Here is a 19,475-nt window from a genome sequence, read left to right on the forward strand (position 1 = left end):
TGATTTGGCAAAAAAAAAAAAAAAAAAAGGAAAAGGAAAGAAAAGAAGCCTGGGCACGGTGGCTCACGCCTGTAATCCCAGCACTTTGGGAGGCCGAGACAGGCGGATCACAAGGTCAGGAGATTGAGACCATCCTGGCTAACACAGTGAAACCCCATCTCTACTAAAAATACAAAAAAAAATTAGCCTGGTGTGGTGGCGGGCGCATATAGTCCCAGCTACTTGGGAGGCTGAGGCAGGAGAATGGCGTGAACCCTGGAGGCGGGGCTTGCAGTGAGCTGAGATCGCACCATCGCACTCCAGCCCAGGTGACAGAGCGAGACTCTGTCTCGACAAAAAAAAAGAAAGAAAAGAAAGCTCCCCACCACACCCTCTGCCAGGCAGTGCCCTAATTGATAAAAGCCATGGCCACGGAAGGCAGACAGGGGAACGTGTACACCCAAGGTGCTAGTGGACGGGGAAGTGTGCACACCCAAAGTGCTGGTGGGCTGAATTCCAGAAGAAGGAAGTTGGAGATGATGCTCTCATTTCCTTCCCTGAACCAGGCCTTGATAGATTCCTGTGCAGGCCCTGGCTCCCTGGCCACGGAGCCTCATGTGCGCATGATCACACTGTATGACAACGAAGAGGTACGTGGAGGGTTCTGGGGAGGGTCCCCTCTGCAGAGTCTTCCACAGCCAACTTGTTGTGCCAGGCATCCACCATGAGCCAGCGCTCTTCTGGGGGCCCCAAAGACAGGGGAGATGCTGCCTGGGCCTCCTTAGCACTTGGTGTCTCCTCTGACTCAGCATACATCTGCTTATTCAAGGGTGACCGTCTCTCCTGTATCTCTCTTTGTGCCACATGGTGAGCTTCTTCCTTTAGGACAGGGACTCTACCCCGTCCATCCTCGTAGCCCCAGGGCTCAGTACAGAGTAGGTCCTCATGATGCCTGTGTGTGTGAGGCTGCACAGTCTCAGCTGCATAAGAGAGCTTGAACGGATAGTGCTCTCTCAGGTAACAACGCAGGTCAGAGTTAACAGTTTAGGAGGGGTCCCTGCCATCCTGAACGCATGACTTCCATTTCAGGATTCAGGGTGGCCGTTCCAGCTCTGGCCATCATGTCTGCACTGAGTAGGAAGGGCAATTTGAATTTGGCAAAAAAAAAAGAAAAGAAAAGAAGGCCAGGCGCGGCTCACGCCTGTAATCCCAGCACTTTGGGACACTGAGACAGGTGGATCACGAGGTCAGGAGATCGAGACCATCCTGGCTAACATGGTGAAACCCCGTCTCTACTAAAAATACAAAAGGGGCAATAGACACCCCCTGGCTTTAAGGGCGTGATCCAGAAATGACATTCATCACTGCTTACATTCCACAGAACTTCGCTGCAGGGGAGCCTGGGAATGTCATCTCTAGCTAGGTAGTTAAGTGCTCAACTACGACTTGGGTGTTCTGTTATAAAAGATATGGACAGTTAGCAGTCTCTGTCATATGCATAAAAGAAAATTAACCAGTGTGGTGGGGCACCTCTGCTGAGGGTCACAGGATGACCCTGTCATCTTGTGATGTGAGGGTCACAGGAGGAGGAAGGGGAGTAGTGCAGGAAACCCATCAGTACTGTTAAGACTGTGAGTTAGTTTGGCCTCAGCCCACTGTCCAGTGTTCAGTGATGACCCCAGGTTAGGGGTGTTGCTAAGAACACCCAGTCAGTGGGGTTTTGGGCTAGTTGGGCAGTGGGCCCCTCTCACTGGCTTCCAAGATCAGGACCCTGAGCCCAGATTCCCAGAGTCAGGACTCTGCTGTCACCAGGTGGGGTCTGAGAGTGCACAGGGAGCACAGTCACTGCTGACAGAGCTGGTGCTGCGGCGGATCTCGGCCTCATGCCAGTACCCAACGGCCTTCGAGGAAGCCATACCCAAGTCCTTCATGATCAGCGCAGATATGGCCCATGCTGTGCATCCCAACTACCTGTGAGTCTCTAGTGCCAGTCACAGTCTTCACATAACTGGGGACCCAAGCGTAACCTGCCTCAAGGCTCTGCCCTGGCCCCAGCCTCTTCCTTTCTCCCTTCTTCATTCTGCTGGGAGCTTCAGGGGCACTTCCTTTTCACTACTCCAAGACCAACTCGATCAAAGTCATGCAATGCCTAACCCAGGTGTGTGGAATAGCCTTTGTCTACAAACTTGTTTCCATCTGTTACTAGAGGCTGCCCGGAACCCTGTGTATGGAATGACTCTAAAGTCCCACTGGGCTGAGCAGGAAAGAGTGGTGATCTATTAGTGATGTCTGCCGTGGGAGGGTGGTGTTGACAGGCCTCCTCCTGTTTGCTATGCCTGGCCCTTACCTGTCTCTTACAGGGACAAGCATGAGGAGAACCACCGGCCCTTATTCCACAAGGTGAGATGTGCCATTTCTTCCTAGGGACTTGGAGGCCTGGCTGTTCTGGGCCCCCACTCATTCCCTTTGGGCCTGTCATTACTTCTGCCTCACCGTTGACTCTCCCCAGGGCCCCGTGATCAAGGTGAACAGCAAGCAACGCTATGCCTCAAACTCAGTGTCAGAGGCCCTGATCCGAGAGGTGGCCAACAAAGTCAAGGTCCCCCTGCAGGTGAGGGTGGGCCCTGCCTGGGAAGGTGTGATGGAGGGAGCTTGGTGGGGACACAAACAGATGGGCCCCCCATGAACAGGCAACCTGGTAGATGGCCTTCAGTGGAGGGGGTCCCAGTAGAGTGAGAAAAGTAGGGATTTGGGATATAGCTGGATTCCATGCTGGCTCTGCTGCGGTGCTAGCTGTGTGACCTTGGACTAGTCTAGCCTTTCTAAGTCTCAGTTTCCACATCTGTAGAATAGTGATAGTGATACCTACTTTGCTGGATTTCCATGAAGACTGAAGGTACAGTGTGCTCCTGGCACATGGTAGGCCCGTCTTTCCCTGCAGCACCCCCACTTTCCTGTGTCTCATACACACCCTAGGGGCTTCCACAGGGAAAGTTCAGGGCTGGGGAGTATGGAACCCCAGCTACTCATTTTCTCTCTTGCCTGAGAAATCAGCCATCTAGTCCTTTCTCCTCAGTGTGTTTGTGTGTGTGTGTGTTTGTGTACATATATATGTTGTATACACATATGTATGTAACACAGTATTGTATATACACATATATACACACATACACTGCCATGCATTGCTTAACAATAGGGATACGTTCTGGGAAATGGCATCATTAGGCAATTTTGTTGTTGTGTGAGCATCATGGAGTGTACGTACACAAACCTAGACGGACAGCCTGCTGCGCACCCAGGCTGTGTGGTGTAGCCCATTGCTCCTAGGCTGCAAACCTGTACAGCTTCTTACTGTGCTGAAAACTGTAGGTAATTGTAACAAAATGGTAAATATACCTAAACATAGAAAAGGTACAGGAGGCCAGGCATGTTGGCTCACACCTGTAATCCCAGCACTTTGGGAGGCTAAGACAGGCAGATCACTTGAGGTCAGGAGTTCAAAACCAGCCTGGCCAACATGGTGAAACCCCATCCTACCAAAAAATACAAAAATTAGCCAGGCGTGGTGGTGCATGCCTATAGTCCTAGCTACTTGGGAGGCCTTCCCTACTTGGGAAGGATCTCTTGAGCCCAGGAGGTGGAGGTTGCAGTGAGCTGAGATCTTGCCATTGCACTCCAGCCTGGATGACAGAGTGAGACCCTGTCTCCAAAAAACAAAACAAAACAAAACAGAACAAAACAAAAAAAAAAAAGAGAGAAAGAAAAAGAAAAGGTACAGCAAGCATATGTTATAAAAGATTAAAAATGGTCCACCTGTATAGGGCACTTATGAATGGAGCTTACAACACTCGAAGTTGCCCTGAGTGGTGAGTGAATGTGAAGGCCTAGGACAGTACTGTACACTAGTGCAGATTTTATCAATGCTGGACACTTAGGCTTCACTACATTTATTTTGGAAATTGTATTTCTTCAACAATAAATTAGCTTACTGTAACTTATTTATTTATTTATTTATTTATTTTTGAAATGGAGTCTCACTTTGTCACCCAGGCTGGAGTGCAGTGGCGCGATCTCGGCTCACTGCATCCTCCATCTCCCTGGTTCAAGCCATTCTCCTGCCTCAGCCTCCTGAGTAGCAGGGATTACAGGCACACAACACCACGCCCAGATAATTTTTGTATTTTTAGTAGAGATGGGGTTTCACCCTGTTGGTCGGGCTGGTCTCGAACTCCTGACCTTGTGATCTTCCTGCCTTGGCCTCCCAAAGTGTTGGGAGTACAGGCGTGAGCTACTGCACCTGGCCAACTTTTTTACTTTATAAACTTCCATTTTTTTAATTTTTGACTCCTTTGTAATAACACTTGACTTAAAACACAAGCACATAGTACAGCTATTCAAAGTAATTTCTTTTTTGTATCCTTATTCTATAAGCTTTTTTCGATTTTTAAAATTTTTAGTTATTTTTAAAATTTTTAAACTTTTTGGTTAAAAACCAAGACAGAAACATACACATTAGCCTAGGCCTATACAGGATCAGGATTATCAATGTCCCTGTCTTCCACCTCAACATCTTGTCCCACTGGAAGGTCTTCAGGGATATTGACATTCAGGGAGCTGCTATCTGCTATGATAACAATGCCTTCTGGACAAAACTCCTTCTGGTACAGCTCCTAAAGAACCTGTCTGAGGCTGTTTTACAGTTAACTTTTTTTTTTTTCAATAAGTAGGAGTACATTCTAAAATAACAATAGACCGGGCATCGTGGCTTACGCCTGTAATCCCAGCACTTTGGGAGGCCGAGGCGGGCGGATCACTTGAGGTCAGGAGTTCAAAACCAGTTGGCCAACATGGTGAAACCCCGTCTCTACTGAAAATACAAAACTGAGCTGGGTGTGGTGGTGCACGCCTGTAATCCCAGCTTTTCAGGAGGTGAGACAGGAGAATCGCTTGAACCTGGGAGGCAGAGTTTGCAGGGAGCCAAGATGGTGCCATTGCACTCCAGCCTGGGCAACGAGTGAAACGCCATCTCAAAATAAATAACAATAAAAAGCATAATATAGTAAACACATAAACCATAACATAGTCATTTATTATCATTCTTAGGTATTGCATGCTGTACATAATTGTGTGTGTTATGCTTTTATGTGACTGGCAGCACAGTAGATTTATTTACACCGGCGTCGTCCCAAACAAGTGAGTCATGCATTGTGCCACAACATTGGAACAGCTGTGATGTCACTAGGCGACAGGAATTTTTCAGCTCCATTATAATCTTATGAGACCACTGTCATGTGGTCTATCCTTGACTGAAATGTCACTATGTAGTACATGACTGTCTATTTCTGTATCTATCTACCTGTCTATATCAGGGACTCGGGCATTGGTGGTCCAGTGACAATCATAGCAGGCAAGTTCTGGCATAGTCAGGCGTAGAACCGCGGCATCCTGACTGCCAGCCCAGGGCTCTTTCTGCTGTACAGAAAGCTGAATTGTTCTGCCCCCAGAAAGCCTTCTCTGAGAACGTGATATTTGAGCTGAGACCTAACCACTGAGAAACAGGCAGCTATGGGAGCGTCCCAGCCAGAGGGCATAAGTAGAAAGGCCCCAAGGGGACCAGGAATGAGCTGTCTATTAGGAGGAGAGAAAGGCAGGATGGTAGAGCCAGGATGAGAGCAGGAGGGGGTCAGGGAAGAGGCCCAGCTCAGTGATCATGCAGGAATACCTAGGCCATGGAAGGGCATTTCAATTTTATTCTAAGGCAGTGAGAAGACATTGGGAGATTTTTCTTTAATAACTTATGGCAGAAGTAGGACACATGTATTTTAGAAAATTAGAAAATACAGATAGAGATGAGAAAGTAAAACACTAATCTGCAGAAATTTGGTGTAGTCTTCCAGATTTTTTTCTATGCATGAACTTCATATACACTTTTTAAAAATGATATTATATTGGATATATTTTTGTTGCCTCTTTTCACTCAGTCATCTTCACCTTACTATTTCAGTTTTTTTTTTAAATTGTTTTTTTAAAATTAGAAACAGGGTCTTGCTCTGTCTCCCAGGCTGGAGTGCAGTGGCATGATCATAGCTCACTGCACCCTCAAACTCCTGAGCTCAGGAGATCTTCCTGCCTCAACCTCCCAAGTAGCTGGTACTACAGATGCATCCCACCATGCTGGCTAATTTTCTATTTTTAGTTAAAATGGGGTTCTTGTTATGTTGCCCAGGCTGGTCTTGAACTCCTGGCTTCAAGCAATCCTCCCATCTTGGCCTACCAAAGTGTTGGGATTACAGGCATGATCTACCACTCTCAATCCCATTTCAGGAAATTGTTGTTTCAGTAAACTTGTACCTCATCTAATGCACAGATAACTTTCCGTTTTCCCCAGTTATCCTCAAAATATTTTTTTACAGTTATTTGGCCCACCCTAGTATCCAACTCAGGACCATGCATTATATTTGGCTAATATGTTGCTTAAATGTCTTCTAACATAGCACAGTTCCTCCCACCCCTTTTTACATTGGCTTATTCAAGAAACATCTGGATATGTCTCCTTGCTGCCCCATTGTGTCTTTCGCTTATCTGTAAGTCCTGTATTTCCTATCAACTGGAATTTCTAAAGACTTGATGCATTCAAGTTAAACTTTTTTTTTTTGACAGAGTGAGAGTCTCACTGTGTTGCCCAGGCTGGAGTCTAATGGCGTGATCTCGGCTCATTGCAACCTCTGCCTCCCCAGTTCAAGTGATCTTTCTGTCTCAGCCTCCAAAGTAGCTGGGATTACACATGTGCACCATGATGCCCAGCTAATTTTTGTATTTTTAGTAGAGACAGGGTTTCACCACGTTGGCCAGACTGGTCTTGAACTCCTGACCTCAAGTGATCCATCCACCTCAGCCTCCAAAAGTGCTAGGATTACAGGCGTAAGCCACCGTGCCCAGCCTCAAGTTAAACATTTTTGGCTAGAAGACATGGCTGGTGTATTCATATGGCATCACACACATGATATCTGGGTGGGCCACCCTTAGCCTTGCAAAGATTGACCACTGGACCAGGGATGGCCTCTTATCCCTTCGTTATATGGTGGTTTTCCCACTATGGACCTGACAGGGACCCATACAAGTGATGAGTTCCCTATTAACCAGACACCTAATGGTTTTAACACTTACAGTAATCCTTGCCTGAATCAGTAATTTCATTAGAATTTACTGAAAAATGCCCGCTTCCCCTGAATTCTTTCAGTCTTCCATTCTTCTGTGAAGTGGAACTTCTTCCCTCCAATCAACTAGGGTCCTTTGGTTATCATGGAATATCATTCCTATTGGAAAGCAGGATAAATGCTAATTCTTTCCATTATCCACTTTTCAAGGTGAAATGTCATCTCAAATAGTGACAAAGAAGGATTTTTCCTTTTCCTTTTTCCTTTTTTTTTTTTTTTTTTTAAGACAGGGTCTCGCCCTGTCACCCAGGCTCAGCTCACTGCAACCTCCTCCCCAGAGGTTCAAGAGATTCTCATGCCTTAGCCACTGGAGTAGCTGGGATTACAGGCATGCACCACCATGCCTGGCTGTTTCTTGTTTTTTTTTTTTTTTTTTCTTTCTTTTTTCTTTGAGTTGGAATCTTGCTCTGTCACCCAGGCTGAAGTGCAGTGGCGCGATCTCGGCTCACTTCAAGCTCCGCCTCCTGGGTTCGCGCCATTCTCCTGCCCTCAGCCTCTGGAGTAGCTGGGACTACAGGCGCCCACCACCACGCCCGGCTAATTTTTTTGTATTTTTAGTAGAGACGGAGTTTCACCGTGTTAGCCAGGATGGTCTCGATCTCCTGACCTCGTGATCCGCCGGCCTCGGCCTCCCAAAATGCTGGGATTACAGGCATGAGCCACTGCACCCGGCCTGTTTCTTGTATTTTTAATAGAGACAGGGTTTCACCATGTTGGCCAGGCTGGTGTCGAACTCCTGGCATCATGTGATCTGCCCGCCTTGGCCTCCCAAAGTGCTGGGATTACAGGTGTGAGCCAGCACACCTGGCCTGCTTTTCCCTTTCTGACTATCACAGATCATGGAATTTCATTTATTCAGTGTCCACTATAATGATTATATTTGATGTGTGAATTGTCATGGCTTTGACCAATGGGAGCCCCTTCAGCATAACCCCTGTGGCCTTTGACTCTTGGAAGTCTCCTTGCTTTTTGGACCAACAAAAATTGCAGGTGTGTCTTGTTCATTTCACCCCCCAGACTCGGTAGCTTTTGACGAGCAATGGTATTAGAGACCATGTTCTGGCACTGCAAGTGTTCATTGTTCTTTGGGGAGGGAATGGTACTTTGGGACCATTTCCATGGACACAGCAAGAAAAAAGTACATATTTTAAAAATCATGAAACCAGGTGCAGTAGCTCAGGCCTGTAATCCCAGCACTTTGAGAGGCCAAGATGGATGGATCAGTTGAGGTCAGGAGTTTGAGAACAGCCTGGCCAATATGGTGAAACCCCAAAGACACAATAATTAGCTGGACATGGTGGCGGTGCCTGTAATCCCAGCTACTCAGGGGGCTGAGGCAGGAGAATCACTTGAACACAGGAGGCAGAGGTTGCAGTGAGCTGAGGTCGTGCCACTGCACTCCAGCCTGGGCATCGCAGGGAGATTCCATCTCAAAATAAAATAAAAATGTTTAAATAAAAATCATGAGTTAATACTGTAATTCTTTTTTTTTTTTTTTTTTTTTTGAGACGGAGTCTCGCTCTGTCACCCAGGCTGGAGTGCAGTGGCCGGATCTCAGCTCACTGCAAGCTCCGCCTCCTGGGTTCCCGCCATTCTCCTGCCTCAGCCTCCTGAGTAGCTGGGACTACAGGCGCCCGCCACCTTGCCCGGCTAAATACTGTAATTCTTATTCATAAAATTATTCTTGTTTAGTTAAATAGTTATTACCTATTTGATTTTGTAATTCTGTTTCCTCTTACACTGAAAACCTTGATATCTAGCATCATATTTTCATTTTCTTATTGACTCTTTTACCATAATATAAAGAAAATCATTTCAAAATGTCAGTAGCAATATTTTTAAACACATTAATATCACTGAGTATTCTTTTTCTGTGGGTGTGGATATTAAGCAAGAGGGTGACAAGGATGGATATTTTTAAAATCCCCCTTCCTGCTGTGTGGAGAATGGATTGGAACTAGGGTAGTGGTGATGGAGAGAGAATGGGACCAATTCAGAATATATTGCTCTTTGGGGTCTGCCATTTAGCATTGGCTTTGATTTTTGCTCCAAATGGACCGTCTCCCAAGCCCCTTCCCGCCCTGCAGTTCTAAGATGGCGTCCTCCTTGGCTCTGATAAGCACACACTGCATGTTGCTCATGAGTCTCCGTCTCCCCCTAGGATCTCATGGTCCGGAATGACTCCCCTTGTGGAACCACCATTGGACCTATCTTGGCTTCTCGGCTGGGGCTGCGGGTGCTAGATTTAGGCAGCCCTCAACTGGCCATGCACTCTATCCGGGAGATGGCCTGCACTACAGGAGTCCTCCAGACCCTCACCCTCTTCAAGGTAACCCACCCCAGACCCTCTCAATGGCAGCTGGGCTCCTTCCCCTCTAGTGCCTGGATTGGTTGCTGAGACAACATTGCCATCACAAAGTGACTGGCCTGAGTAGTGGGGTCTGGTTGTCTTGCTGGGGCCATGTAGGAAAACAAGGGGCCTGGCCAACCACAATGGCTCATGCTGTAATGTCAACACTTTGGAAGGTGGGATGATTGCTTAGGCCAGGAGTTTGAGACCAGCCTGAGCAACATGGCAAGACCATGTCTCTACAAAAGAGAAAAAAGAGATAAAACAAGGGTCCTTCTTCTTCTCAAGGCTCAGGGGCCCTGACCCAAAGAAATGGAAAATGAAGGGATGGGAAGAGGGGATCAGGGCTGAGAAGACTGGGGTGGCTGTCAAGAACAGATGAAACCTCGGTGCTTCTCCTACTGGACATATGTTGGGTGTGAGGTGGGTGGCAGGACATCTCCATCTGGTCACTCACTAATTTCAAATTCCATGTTGCCTCCCATCATAGGGCTTCTTTGAGCTGTTCCCTTCTCTGAGCCATAATCTCTTAGTGGATTGAGCCCTCTTGGAAAGACTTCTTTGCCATCCCTTTGCACCTGAGAGGGGAATTTCTTAGCTGAGCTGAAGCTGGATTATTAAAGTGGATTTTCACTCAGACTCTCCGTGCTATGCTTATTTGGAGACTAGAGGAGTGGGAGTTGAACCTGGCTTGAACCTTTGGAACCAGAACAGTTGGGGAGCAGGTGGAGGAGGCCACACTCCTGGGAGCTGATGGTTTTAAATCTGATTTTAAATCTCTTCTCTATCTCAAGTCCATACCTGAAGTGGGTGAAGGGTGGGCTGGATCCTTAAGCGAAGGTCACTTCTCCCACCCCTAGTCCTCCTCCTAGGAAGTGGCCTCAACCATCTTTCCTCCTTCCATCCCCAGAATAGGTGTCCCACTCTGCCCTCAGCTATCCTGTTCAGCATCGGGCCCCCTTCAGAGCTGCTCTGGGCAGCCAAAGCTGTTTCCCACCTCCCCCAGTCCCTCCCCAACCCCTCTCAGGAGCTGCAAAGAGAAGGGCACAGTCTATACCTTATCACCCTTCATCATCCACTTCTCAGCAGTTCCTGGTATTACTTGATTGTGAACATATTATCAGGAAAAAAGATTATCACTGAAAAAATTGGAAAAGTCAATCTGGCTGGGTGCCATGACTCACACGTGTATTCCCAGCACTTTGGGAGGCCAAGGCAAGTGGATTGCTTGAGGTCAGAGTTCAAGACCAGCCTTGCCAACATGGTGAAAAAATACAAAAAAATTAGCCAGGCATGGTGGCGCACACTTGTAATTTCAGCTTCTCTGGAGGCAGGAGAATATCTTGAACCCAGGAGGCGTAGGTTGCAGTGAGCTGAGATGGTGCCACTACACTCCAGCCTGGGCAACAGAGCAAGACTCTGTCTCAAAGAAAAAAGGCCGGGCGCGATGGCTCACGCCTGTAATCCCAGCACTTTAGGAGGCTGAGGCGGGTGGATCACCTGAGATTGGGAGTTCAAGACCAGCCTGACCAACATGGAGAAACCCTATCTCTACTAAAAATACAAAATTAGCCGGGCGTGGTCGCACATGCTGTAATATCAGCTACTTGGGAGGCTAAGGCAGGATAATCACTTGAACCCAGGAGGCGGAGGTTGCAGTGAGCCAAGATTGTGCCATTGCACTGTAACCTAGGCAACAAGAGTGAAACTGTCTCAAAAAAAAAAGAAAAAGAAGAAAAAGTCAAAGTCTGTTTATAAACCAATCTCCTTCCTTCCACTAAAATAATTGTACAAACTGGTGTCCTTCCAATTTTTTTGATATCTATATAAAAGTTTATGTCTGTATAAATATTCCACTTCAGCTTTCTAAAAAACTTAATATAATATAGAGATATTTCTATAACAATACATATAAATTTAACTTAGCAATGGCAAAAAGTTAGAATTCATCTAAAGATTTCTCAGTAAAGGCAAGGCCAAATAAATGTCTGTTATAGGTAGCTATTGAGAAAAAGGTAAATTGTATATTGTATGTACTAACATGAAGAGATTACAAAGACATTGTTGAGTAGAATAGGCAGGTTGCAGAACTGGACACAGGATAAGGAATTTGTGCAAAACCCATGTACCTTCAAAATATTATTATATGGCCGGGCACGGTGGCTTATGCCTGTAATGCTATCACTTTGGGAGGCTGAGGTGGGCAGATCACTTGAGATCAGGAGTTCAAAACCAGCCTGGCCAACATGGTGGAAACCTGTCTCTACCAAAAATACAAACAAATTAGCCATGCGTGGTGGTGGGCGCCTGTAATCCCAGCTACTCGAGAGGCTGAGGCAGGAGAATAGCTTGAGCCGGGGAGGCGGAGGTTGCAGTCAGCCAAGATCATGCCACTGTACTCCAGTCTGGGCAATAGAGCAAGACTGTCTCAAAAAAAATTAATATATATTTTTATGTGTGTATAAATATGCATGTAGATGTATACATGCATAGAAAATGCCTGGAAAAATGCACATCAAACTTTTACAGTGATTTTCTGGGTTGGGAGTGACAAAAGAGCCTTACCCTTTTTGTAATGGTTTCCTTTTGTATAACAGAATGTACCATGTATTACTTATGTAAAAAATTTTACCTTAGCACTATATTTACTCTTACAATTGGCGTACAGTATTTTATTGTGTAGATGGTCATTATACAGTCTGTTAATAATGGTCATTTAATTTTTTTCTCCAGTTGACAAGTCTAAACAACACTGAGATAAATATAAATATATTATTGTACATTTGCCTAAGTTTTTCCCATGGGATAAATTCTAGAAAATGCCAACTGAACTATAGTGACAGCAGACCAGTGGTTGCTCGAATGTCAAGGATTAAGAGAGAGTTTGGTTGCAAAAGGGTACAAGAAAACTTTGAGAGGGTGATAGAAATGTTACCCCAGAGGTGGAAGAAAATCCACATATAAATGGACCTGTGCAATTCAAATCCATCCACTTACATGTGGATTTTTTCCAATAAAAGTTATACCGACCAGGCGCAGTGGCTCACACCTGTAATCCCAGCACTTTGGGAAGCTAAGGTGGGCAGATCATGAGGAAAGGAGTTCGAGACCAGCCTGGCTAACATGGTGAAACCCCATCTCTACTAAAAATACAAAAATTAGCCAGTTGTGGTGGTGGGCACCTGTAATCCCAGCTACTTGGGAAGCTGAGGCAGGAGAATCGCTTGAACCTGGGAGGCGAAAGTTGCAGTGAGCCGAGATCACACCACTGCACTCCAACCTGGGCAACAGAGCAAGACTCCGTCTCGGAAAAAAAAAAAAAAAAGTTATACCAAGTATGCCTGGCTCTTCTGAACCCCCGCCCCTGCAACCCCCTATTCTACCTTCTCCACCTCTTCTCCCACTAATGCTCCAACCAACCCCTCTTTTCCTCCTCCTTGGCCTACTCAACATGAAGACGATGAAGATGAAGACTTTATGATGAGCCATTTCCACTTCCACTTAATGAATAGTAAATATATTCTCTCTGCCCTGCTTTTTTTTTTTTTTTTTTTTTTTAAAGACAGTGTCTTGCTCTGTTGCCCAGGCTGGAGTGCAGTAGCAAGATCTTGGCTCAGTGCAACCTTCACCTCCCAGGTTCAAGTGATCCTCCCACTTCAGCCTCCTGAACCCAGCTATTTTTTAAATGTTTTGTAGAGACGGATTCTCACTACATTTCCCAGGATGGTCTTGAACTCCTGTCCTAAGCATTCCCCCTGCCTCAGCATCCCAAAGTGCTGGGATTACAGGCATAACATTTTCTTCTCTCTAGCTTATTTTATTGTAAGAATACAGTGTATAATACATAGCACATATATCATATGTGGTAATCTACTGTTTATGTTATCAGTAAAGCTTCCAGTCAACAGTAATTAAGTTTACGGAGAGTTAAAAGTTATACATGAAGGCTGGGTGCAGTGGCTTATGCCTGTAATCCCAGCACTTTGGGAGGCCAAGGTGGGCGGATCACTTGAGGTCTGGAGTTCAAGACCAGCCATACCAACACAGAGGAACCCTGTCTCTACTAAAAATACAAAATTAGCCGGGCATGGTGGCACATGCCTGTAATCCCAGCTACTCGGGAGGCTAAGGCAGGAGAATCACTTGAACCGGGGAGGCAGAGGTTGTGGTAAGCCGAGATCACGCCATTACACTGCAGCCTGGGCAACAAGAGCGAAACTCCCATCTCAAAAAAAAAAAAAATTATTGGGGTATAATTTCAATATAATAAATTATACACTTAAAGTGTAAAATTCTATGAATTTTGACAGATATACCATATACTCCTGGGAAACCATCACCACAATCAAGATATAAAACCTTTCCATCATCCTCTTGTACCCCTTTGCAATCAATCAATCTCTCTCTCCACTCCTGACATCCAAGCAACCATTGATCTGTTTTCTGTCGCTATGGATTAGTTTACCTTTTCTAGAATTTTCCTTTAGTTTCTTCTTCTTCTTCTTTTTTTTTTTTTTTTTTTGGAGACAGAGTCTCATTCTGTCACCCAGGCTGGAGTGCAGTGACACCATCTTGGCTCACTGCAACCTCTGCCTCCCGGGTTCAAGCCATTCTCCTGCCTCAGCCTCCTGAGTAGTGAGGATTACAGGTGCCCGCCACCACACCCAGCTATTTTTTTTTTTTTTTTTTTTGTATTTTTAGTAGAGGCGGGGTTTTATCATGTTTGCCAGGCTGGCCTCGAACTCCTGACCTCAGGGTGCCCGCCTCAGCCTCCCAAAGTTGCTGGTATTATAGGCGTGAGCCACCACGCCCAGCCCGTTTTTTCTTCTCTTCCTTTTTCTCCTTTTTTTCCCTCCTCTGCCTTCTTTCTCTTGTATTTGTCCAGTCTCCTTTTTTCCTTAACTTAGTCTATTCTGTGTATTTTCTAAGTACCAGGGTTCTTATTTGTTTGTTAATGCTAAGTGTGGTGGTGGTAAACCCTGCATGCTGTAGTGTGACAGTTACTAGACTTTCACTGAGAGGTGGCTGTCCTTTGTAGGCCAGTTCACAGCAGGGAATGCTACCAGAGAACTGAGCTTCCTGGTGTTAATGGTGATAGTAGGACTTCAGAGTAACAGTGACCAGGTGGCAACACTTTACCATCATAGTTTGTGGTGTTTTCTGTCTCCTAATTATGCTGTAAGCATGGATTGTGTGTGTGTGTTGTTTGTTTGTTTGTTTGTTTTGAGACAGTGTCTTGGTCTGTTGCCCAGGCTGGAGGGCAGTGGTACAATCTTGGCTCATCGCAGGCTCAACTTCCCAGGCTCAAGTGATCCTCCAGCCTCAGTCCCCCTAAATAGCTGGGTCTACAGGCATGCACCCCCACACCCAGCTAATTTTTTTGGTTTTTAGTAGAGACAGTCTCACTATGTTGCCCAGGCTGGTCTTGAACTCCTGGACTCAACCAATGCCCTCACCTTGGCCTGGTATTACAGGTGTGAGCCACCATGCCCAGCAATTATGTGTATTCTTCCCCTTCTTTTCTCTCCTTATTGACAAAATGATTTTAGGAGAGTATCTAGAAAGGCTGGACTTATGCAGCTGCTGTTATCGTATTGGGACTGCAAATGTTACTTGTTAATGCAGTAAAATGTTGAAGGGGTTTGTAGAAGACATTGTTGGCAACTTACCTGTATCCGTCACTTTTACCATTTCAGTGTACACAGTACCGTTTTCAGCTGCCAGCATCTGCAGTTCTTGCCCGATGGCTTTCCCAAGGGCTTTCTTTTGCTGCTTGACTACAGTTTTCCACTCCCATGGCAGTTGGAAGCACAGGGGAATTCAAGCTCCATCCCAGAGCAGCTCTAACCAATAACTGGCAAGACTTGGTGTCTGAATACCGCAGCTCCCTCCCATCTGGGGTGAGAGAACTCTGAGGCATGTAGTTTACACTGGCTCCCAGAGGCCCCCCAGCAGAATTTCGCTCCAGAGTTAAGCCTGATAACACAGGCCTCTATTGGCCATCTCCCCTTCCTTGTCTCACTTCCACACTCCCTAACCAACGTGTTCCTTCACCTCTCAATAAATTCCTTGTACAGAGATCCTTGTTTCGGGGTCTGCTTCTGGGAAAACTGAAACTAAGTTAGAAATCTTCTGAGATTTTTGGATAAGGATTACGATTCAGCATTGTACTCCAGGTCTTTAGCTATGTACTAAAACAAGAAAAGGAATAAAAGAAAGGTGGAAAGGGAGAAAAAAAACTTTCTTTTTATATTATTTGTTATGCAGAAAATTCAGAAGTTACACTATTTGAATTAATAAGAAAGTTATTTATTTATTTATTTATTTATTTATTTATTTATTTATTTTTATTTTTTTTTGAGACCGAGACTCGCTCTGTCTCCCAGGCTGGAGTACAGTGGTGTGATCTTGGCTCACTTCAACTTCTGCCTCCAGGGTTCAAGCAATTCTCCTGCCTCAGTCTCTCAAGTAGCTGGGAATACAGGCACGCACCACCATGCCCGGCTAATTTTTGTATTTTTAGTAGAGACAGGGTTTCACCATGCTGGCCATGATGGTCTTGATCTCCTGACCTCGTGACTGGCCCACTTCGGCCTCCCAAAGTGCTGGGATTAAAGGCGTGAGCCACTGTACCCGGTCGTAATAAGAGAGTTTATCAATACAGCTGACTGAAAAATCAACATACAAATATCACTTTTATTTCTACATACCAACAAAAAATGGTTAGAAAATGAAATTTTTAAAAGGTTTACTTCTACAAAGCATAAAAATCAAGTACCTGTCAATAAATATAAAGTTATGCAAGATCTCGACAGAGAAAATCTGTGTGTGTGTGTTGTGTGTTTTGAGACAGAGTCTTGCTCTGTCACCCAGGCTGGAGTGCAATGGTGTGATCTTGGCTCACTGCAACCCTCGCCTCCCAGGTTCAAGCGATTCTCCCGCCTCAGCCTCCCCAATAGCTGGGATTACAGGCATGTGCCACCATGCCCGGCTAATTTTGTATTTTTAGTAGAGATGGGATTTCACCATGTTGGTCAGGCTGGTCTTGAACTCCTGACCTCAGGTGATCTACCCGCCTCAGCCTCCAAAAGTGCTGGGATCACAGGTGTGAGCCACCACACCCAACCTCTATAGAGACAATTTTATGAAAGAAGGTCCAAACAATTTGGAAGATATCTCTTATACATGATGTGAAACTCAATATTGTAAAAATATGTTATCCTCCAAACTGATATATAGATTCAGTGCAATTCTAATAAAAACGTCAACAGTTTCTCTCCTCCTTGCTTTTCTTCTTTTTGTGTGGGAGTTGACAAGCTGATACTTTTTTATAGCCAAGATTTAAGCTGGGTGTAGTGGTGCGTGCCTGTAGTCCTGTCTACTTGGGAGGCTGAGCTGGAATGATTGCTTGATCCCAGGAGTTAGAGATCAGTCTGAGCAACATAGTGAGACCCAATATCTTTTTTTAAAAAAATTTTTTTTAAGATTTGAAGAAGACAACTGCCTTACTAGTTGTCAAAGCTTATTATGAAAGCTATAGTAATTAAGAAAGTATATTCTTGGTTCAGGAATAAAACTGACCAATAGAACAGAGTAGAGACAAATGAATATTTGATACTTGGTTTATGACAAAAGTGGCAATTTGGTTTTGTTTTGTTTTGTTTTTGTTTTTGAGATGGAGTTTCGCTCATTGCCCAGGCTGGAGTGCAGTGGCACAATCTCGGCTCACTGCAAGCTCCGCCTCCTGGGTTCAAGTGATTCTCCTGCCTCAGCCTCCTGAGTAGCTGGGATTACAGGCACGTGCCACCACGCCCAGCTAATTTTTGCATTTTTAGTAGAGATGGGGTTACGCCATGTTGGCTAGGCTGGTCGTGTACCATGATAAAGTGGACATCCCAAGAATGCAGGTTTACTTCAACATATGAAAATTAATTAATGTAATACATTATATTATAAAGAACAAAACCCACATTATCTCTATTGATGCAGAAAAAGCATTTAGTACAATCCCAAACCCTTTCATAATAAAAATATTTGACACTCAGAAATAGAAAAGAGCTTGCTCAACCTGATAAAGGCATCTATGAAAAACCCACAGCTGGCTGGGCACAGTGACTCCCGCCTGTAATCCCAGCACTTTGGGAGGCCGAGGCAGGCAGATCATCTGAGGTCAGGAGTTGGAGACCAGTCTGGCCAACATGGCGAAACCCCATCTCTACTAAAAATATAAAAATTAGCTGGGTGTGGTGGCACGTGCCTGTGATTCCAGCTACTAGGGAGGCTGAGGCAGGAGAATCGCTTGAACCCAGGAGGTGGAGGTTGCAGTGAGCTGAGATTGCACCACTGCACTCCAGCCTGAGCGACAGAGCAAGACTCTATCTCAAAACACACAACACGCACACACACGCACACACATTTGTTGACAAATCAGGTAAGTGTACAAAATGGCCCGGCACAGTGGCTCACGCCTGTAATCCCCAGCACTTTGGCATGCCGAAGTGGACAGATCCATCCCTTGAGTCCAGGAGTTCGAGACCAGCTTAGGCAACATGGCCAAACCCCATCTATACAAAAATTCTCTGGCCATGGTGGCATGCTCCTGAAGTTTTAGCTACTTGGGAGGCTGAGGTGGTAAGGATAACTCGAGCCTTGGAAGTTGAGGCTACAATGAGCCATAATCACACCATTGTACTCCAGGCTGGGTAACAAAGCTAAACCCTGTTTAAAAAAAAAAAAAAAATCACAGAAGCAAAAAATCTAAAAAGTTAAATATATGGTTCCTCTCTGTCTTTTTAAAAATAAACTGCTGTGCTTGATATGCATCAAGCAATTTATTTTTATTGTATATTTTATTCTTCGTTTGGATTTGTAGTTTTATAGCTTTAAACATCTAGCTAATATAACATTGTTTGACCGGTAAACCCAGGTAGAGTAAAACTGTATGTCTGCATTCTATCTAATGCTGACAGCTCCGAAGACATTTCTGTTTTTATTTTATCAACAATCTTTTTTTTTTTTTTTTTTTTTTTTTTTTTTTTTTTTTTTTTTTTTTTTTTTTAACAGAGCCTGGCTCTGTCTCCCAGGCTGGAGTGCAATGGAATAGAGCCATCTCAGCTTACTGCAACCTCCGCCTCCTGGGTGCAAGCGATTCTCCTGCCTCAGCCTCCTGTGTAGCTGGGATTACAGGCGTGTACCACCATGCCCAGCTAATTTTTGTATTTTTAGTAGAGATGGAGTTTCACCATGTTGGTCAGGCTGGTTTTGAACTCCTGACCTTGTGATCAACCTGCCTCAGCCTCCCAAAAGTGCTAAGATTACAGGCATGAACCACTGCGCCTGGATATTTTTTTTAAATATATATAAACAAGGTCTCACTCTGCTGTCCAGACGGGATTGCAGTGGTGTGAACACAGCTCACTGCAGCCTTGAACTTCTGAGCTCAAGTGATTCTCCCACCTCAGCCTCCCTAGTAGTTGGGATTACAGGCGCTCACCACCATGCTGGTCTAATTTTTTGTATTTTTAATAGAAACAGAGTTTCACCATGTTGGTCAGGCTCGTCTTGAACTCCTGACCTCAAGTGATCCACCCACCTCGGCCTCCCAAAGTGCTGGGATTACAGGCGTGAGCCCCTAAGCCCGGCCTAATTTTTTAACTTTCTGTAAAGACCAAGTCTCAGTATATTGTCCAAGCTGGTTTCAAACTCCTGGGCTCAAGCAATGCTCCTGCCTCAGCCTCCCAAAGTACCAGGATTAGGGGTGTGAGCCACTGCACCCAGCCTGCCAACAATCTTAAAACTAATTTTATTTACCCAAGAGACTTAGTAAGGCCCTTGTGTTCAGATTCCTCTCTGTGTCCCCATCTTTGGAGGAAGGACACCTTTCACATGGCCCCCTTCAGGGGAGAAGGATCAGGGAGGTCAGAGAGATT

At 45.3% G+C, this 19,475-nt stretch overlaps 1 protein-coding gene across 15 annotated transcripts in view; it reads left to right on the top strand.

Annotated features, from left to right (window-relative positions):
* Nucleotides 1-15,745, top strand: part of DNPEP (aspartyl aminopeptidase) — a 32,830-nt gene extending 17,085 nt beyond the window's left edge. For 7 of the 15 annotated variants that reach the window (XM_030916720.1, XM_030916722.1, XM_010360308.2 and 4 more), the window contains 6 exons: nucleotides 546-629; nucleotides 1,792-1,952; nucleotides 2,340-2,379; nucleotides 2,489-2,590; nucleotides 9,358-9,525; nucleotides 10,037-10,326. In XM_030916720.1, coding sequence (XP_030772580.1) covers nucleotides 546-629; nucleotides 1,792-1,952; nucleotides 2,340-2,379; nucleotides 2,489-2,590; nucleotides 9,358-9,525; nucleotides 10,037-10,087 — 606 coding nt within the window. In that variant the 3' untranslated portion in view covers nucleotides 10,088-10,326. Of the gene's footprint in view, nucleotides 1-545; nucleotides 630-1,791; nucleotides 1,953-2,339; nucleotides 2,380-2,403; nucleotides 2,591-9,357; nucleotides 9,526-10,036; nucleotides 10,328-15,242 lie in introns of those variants that run through there. The other 8 variants (XM_030916715.1, XM_030916724.1, XM_030916717.1 and 5 more) reach the window with 3 other exon arrangements.
* Nucleotides 15,746-19,475: the final 3,730 nt, after the last annotated feature.

This window comes from Rhinopithecus roxellana, chromosome 14 (genome assembly GCF_007565055.1).
Source record: "Rhinopithecus roxellana isolate Shanxi Qingling chromosome 14, ASM756505v1, whole genome shotgun sequence".
NCBI classification, from domain to species: domain Eukaryota; kingdom Metazoa; phylum Chordata; class Mammalia; order Primates; family Cercopithecidae; genus Rhinopithecus; species Rhinopithecus roxellana.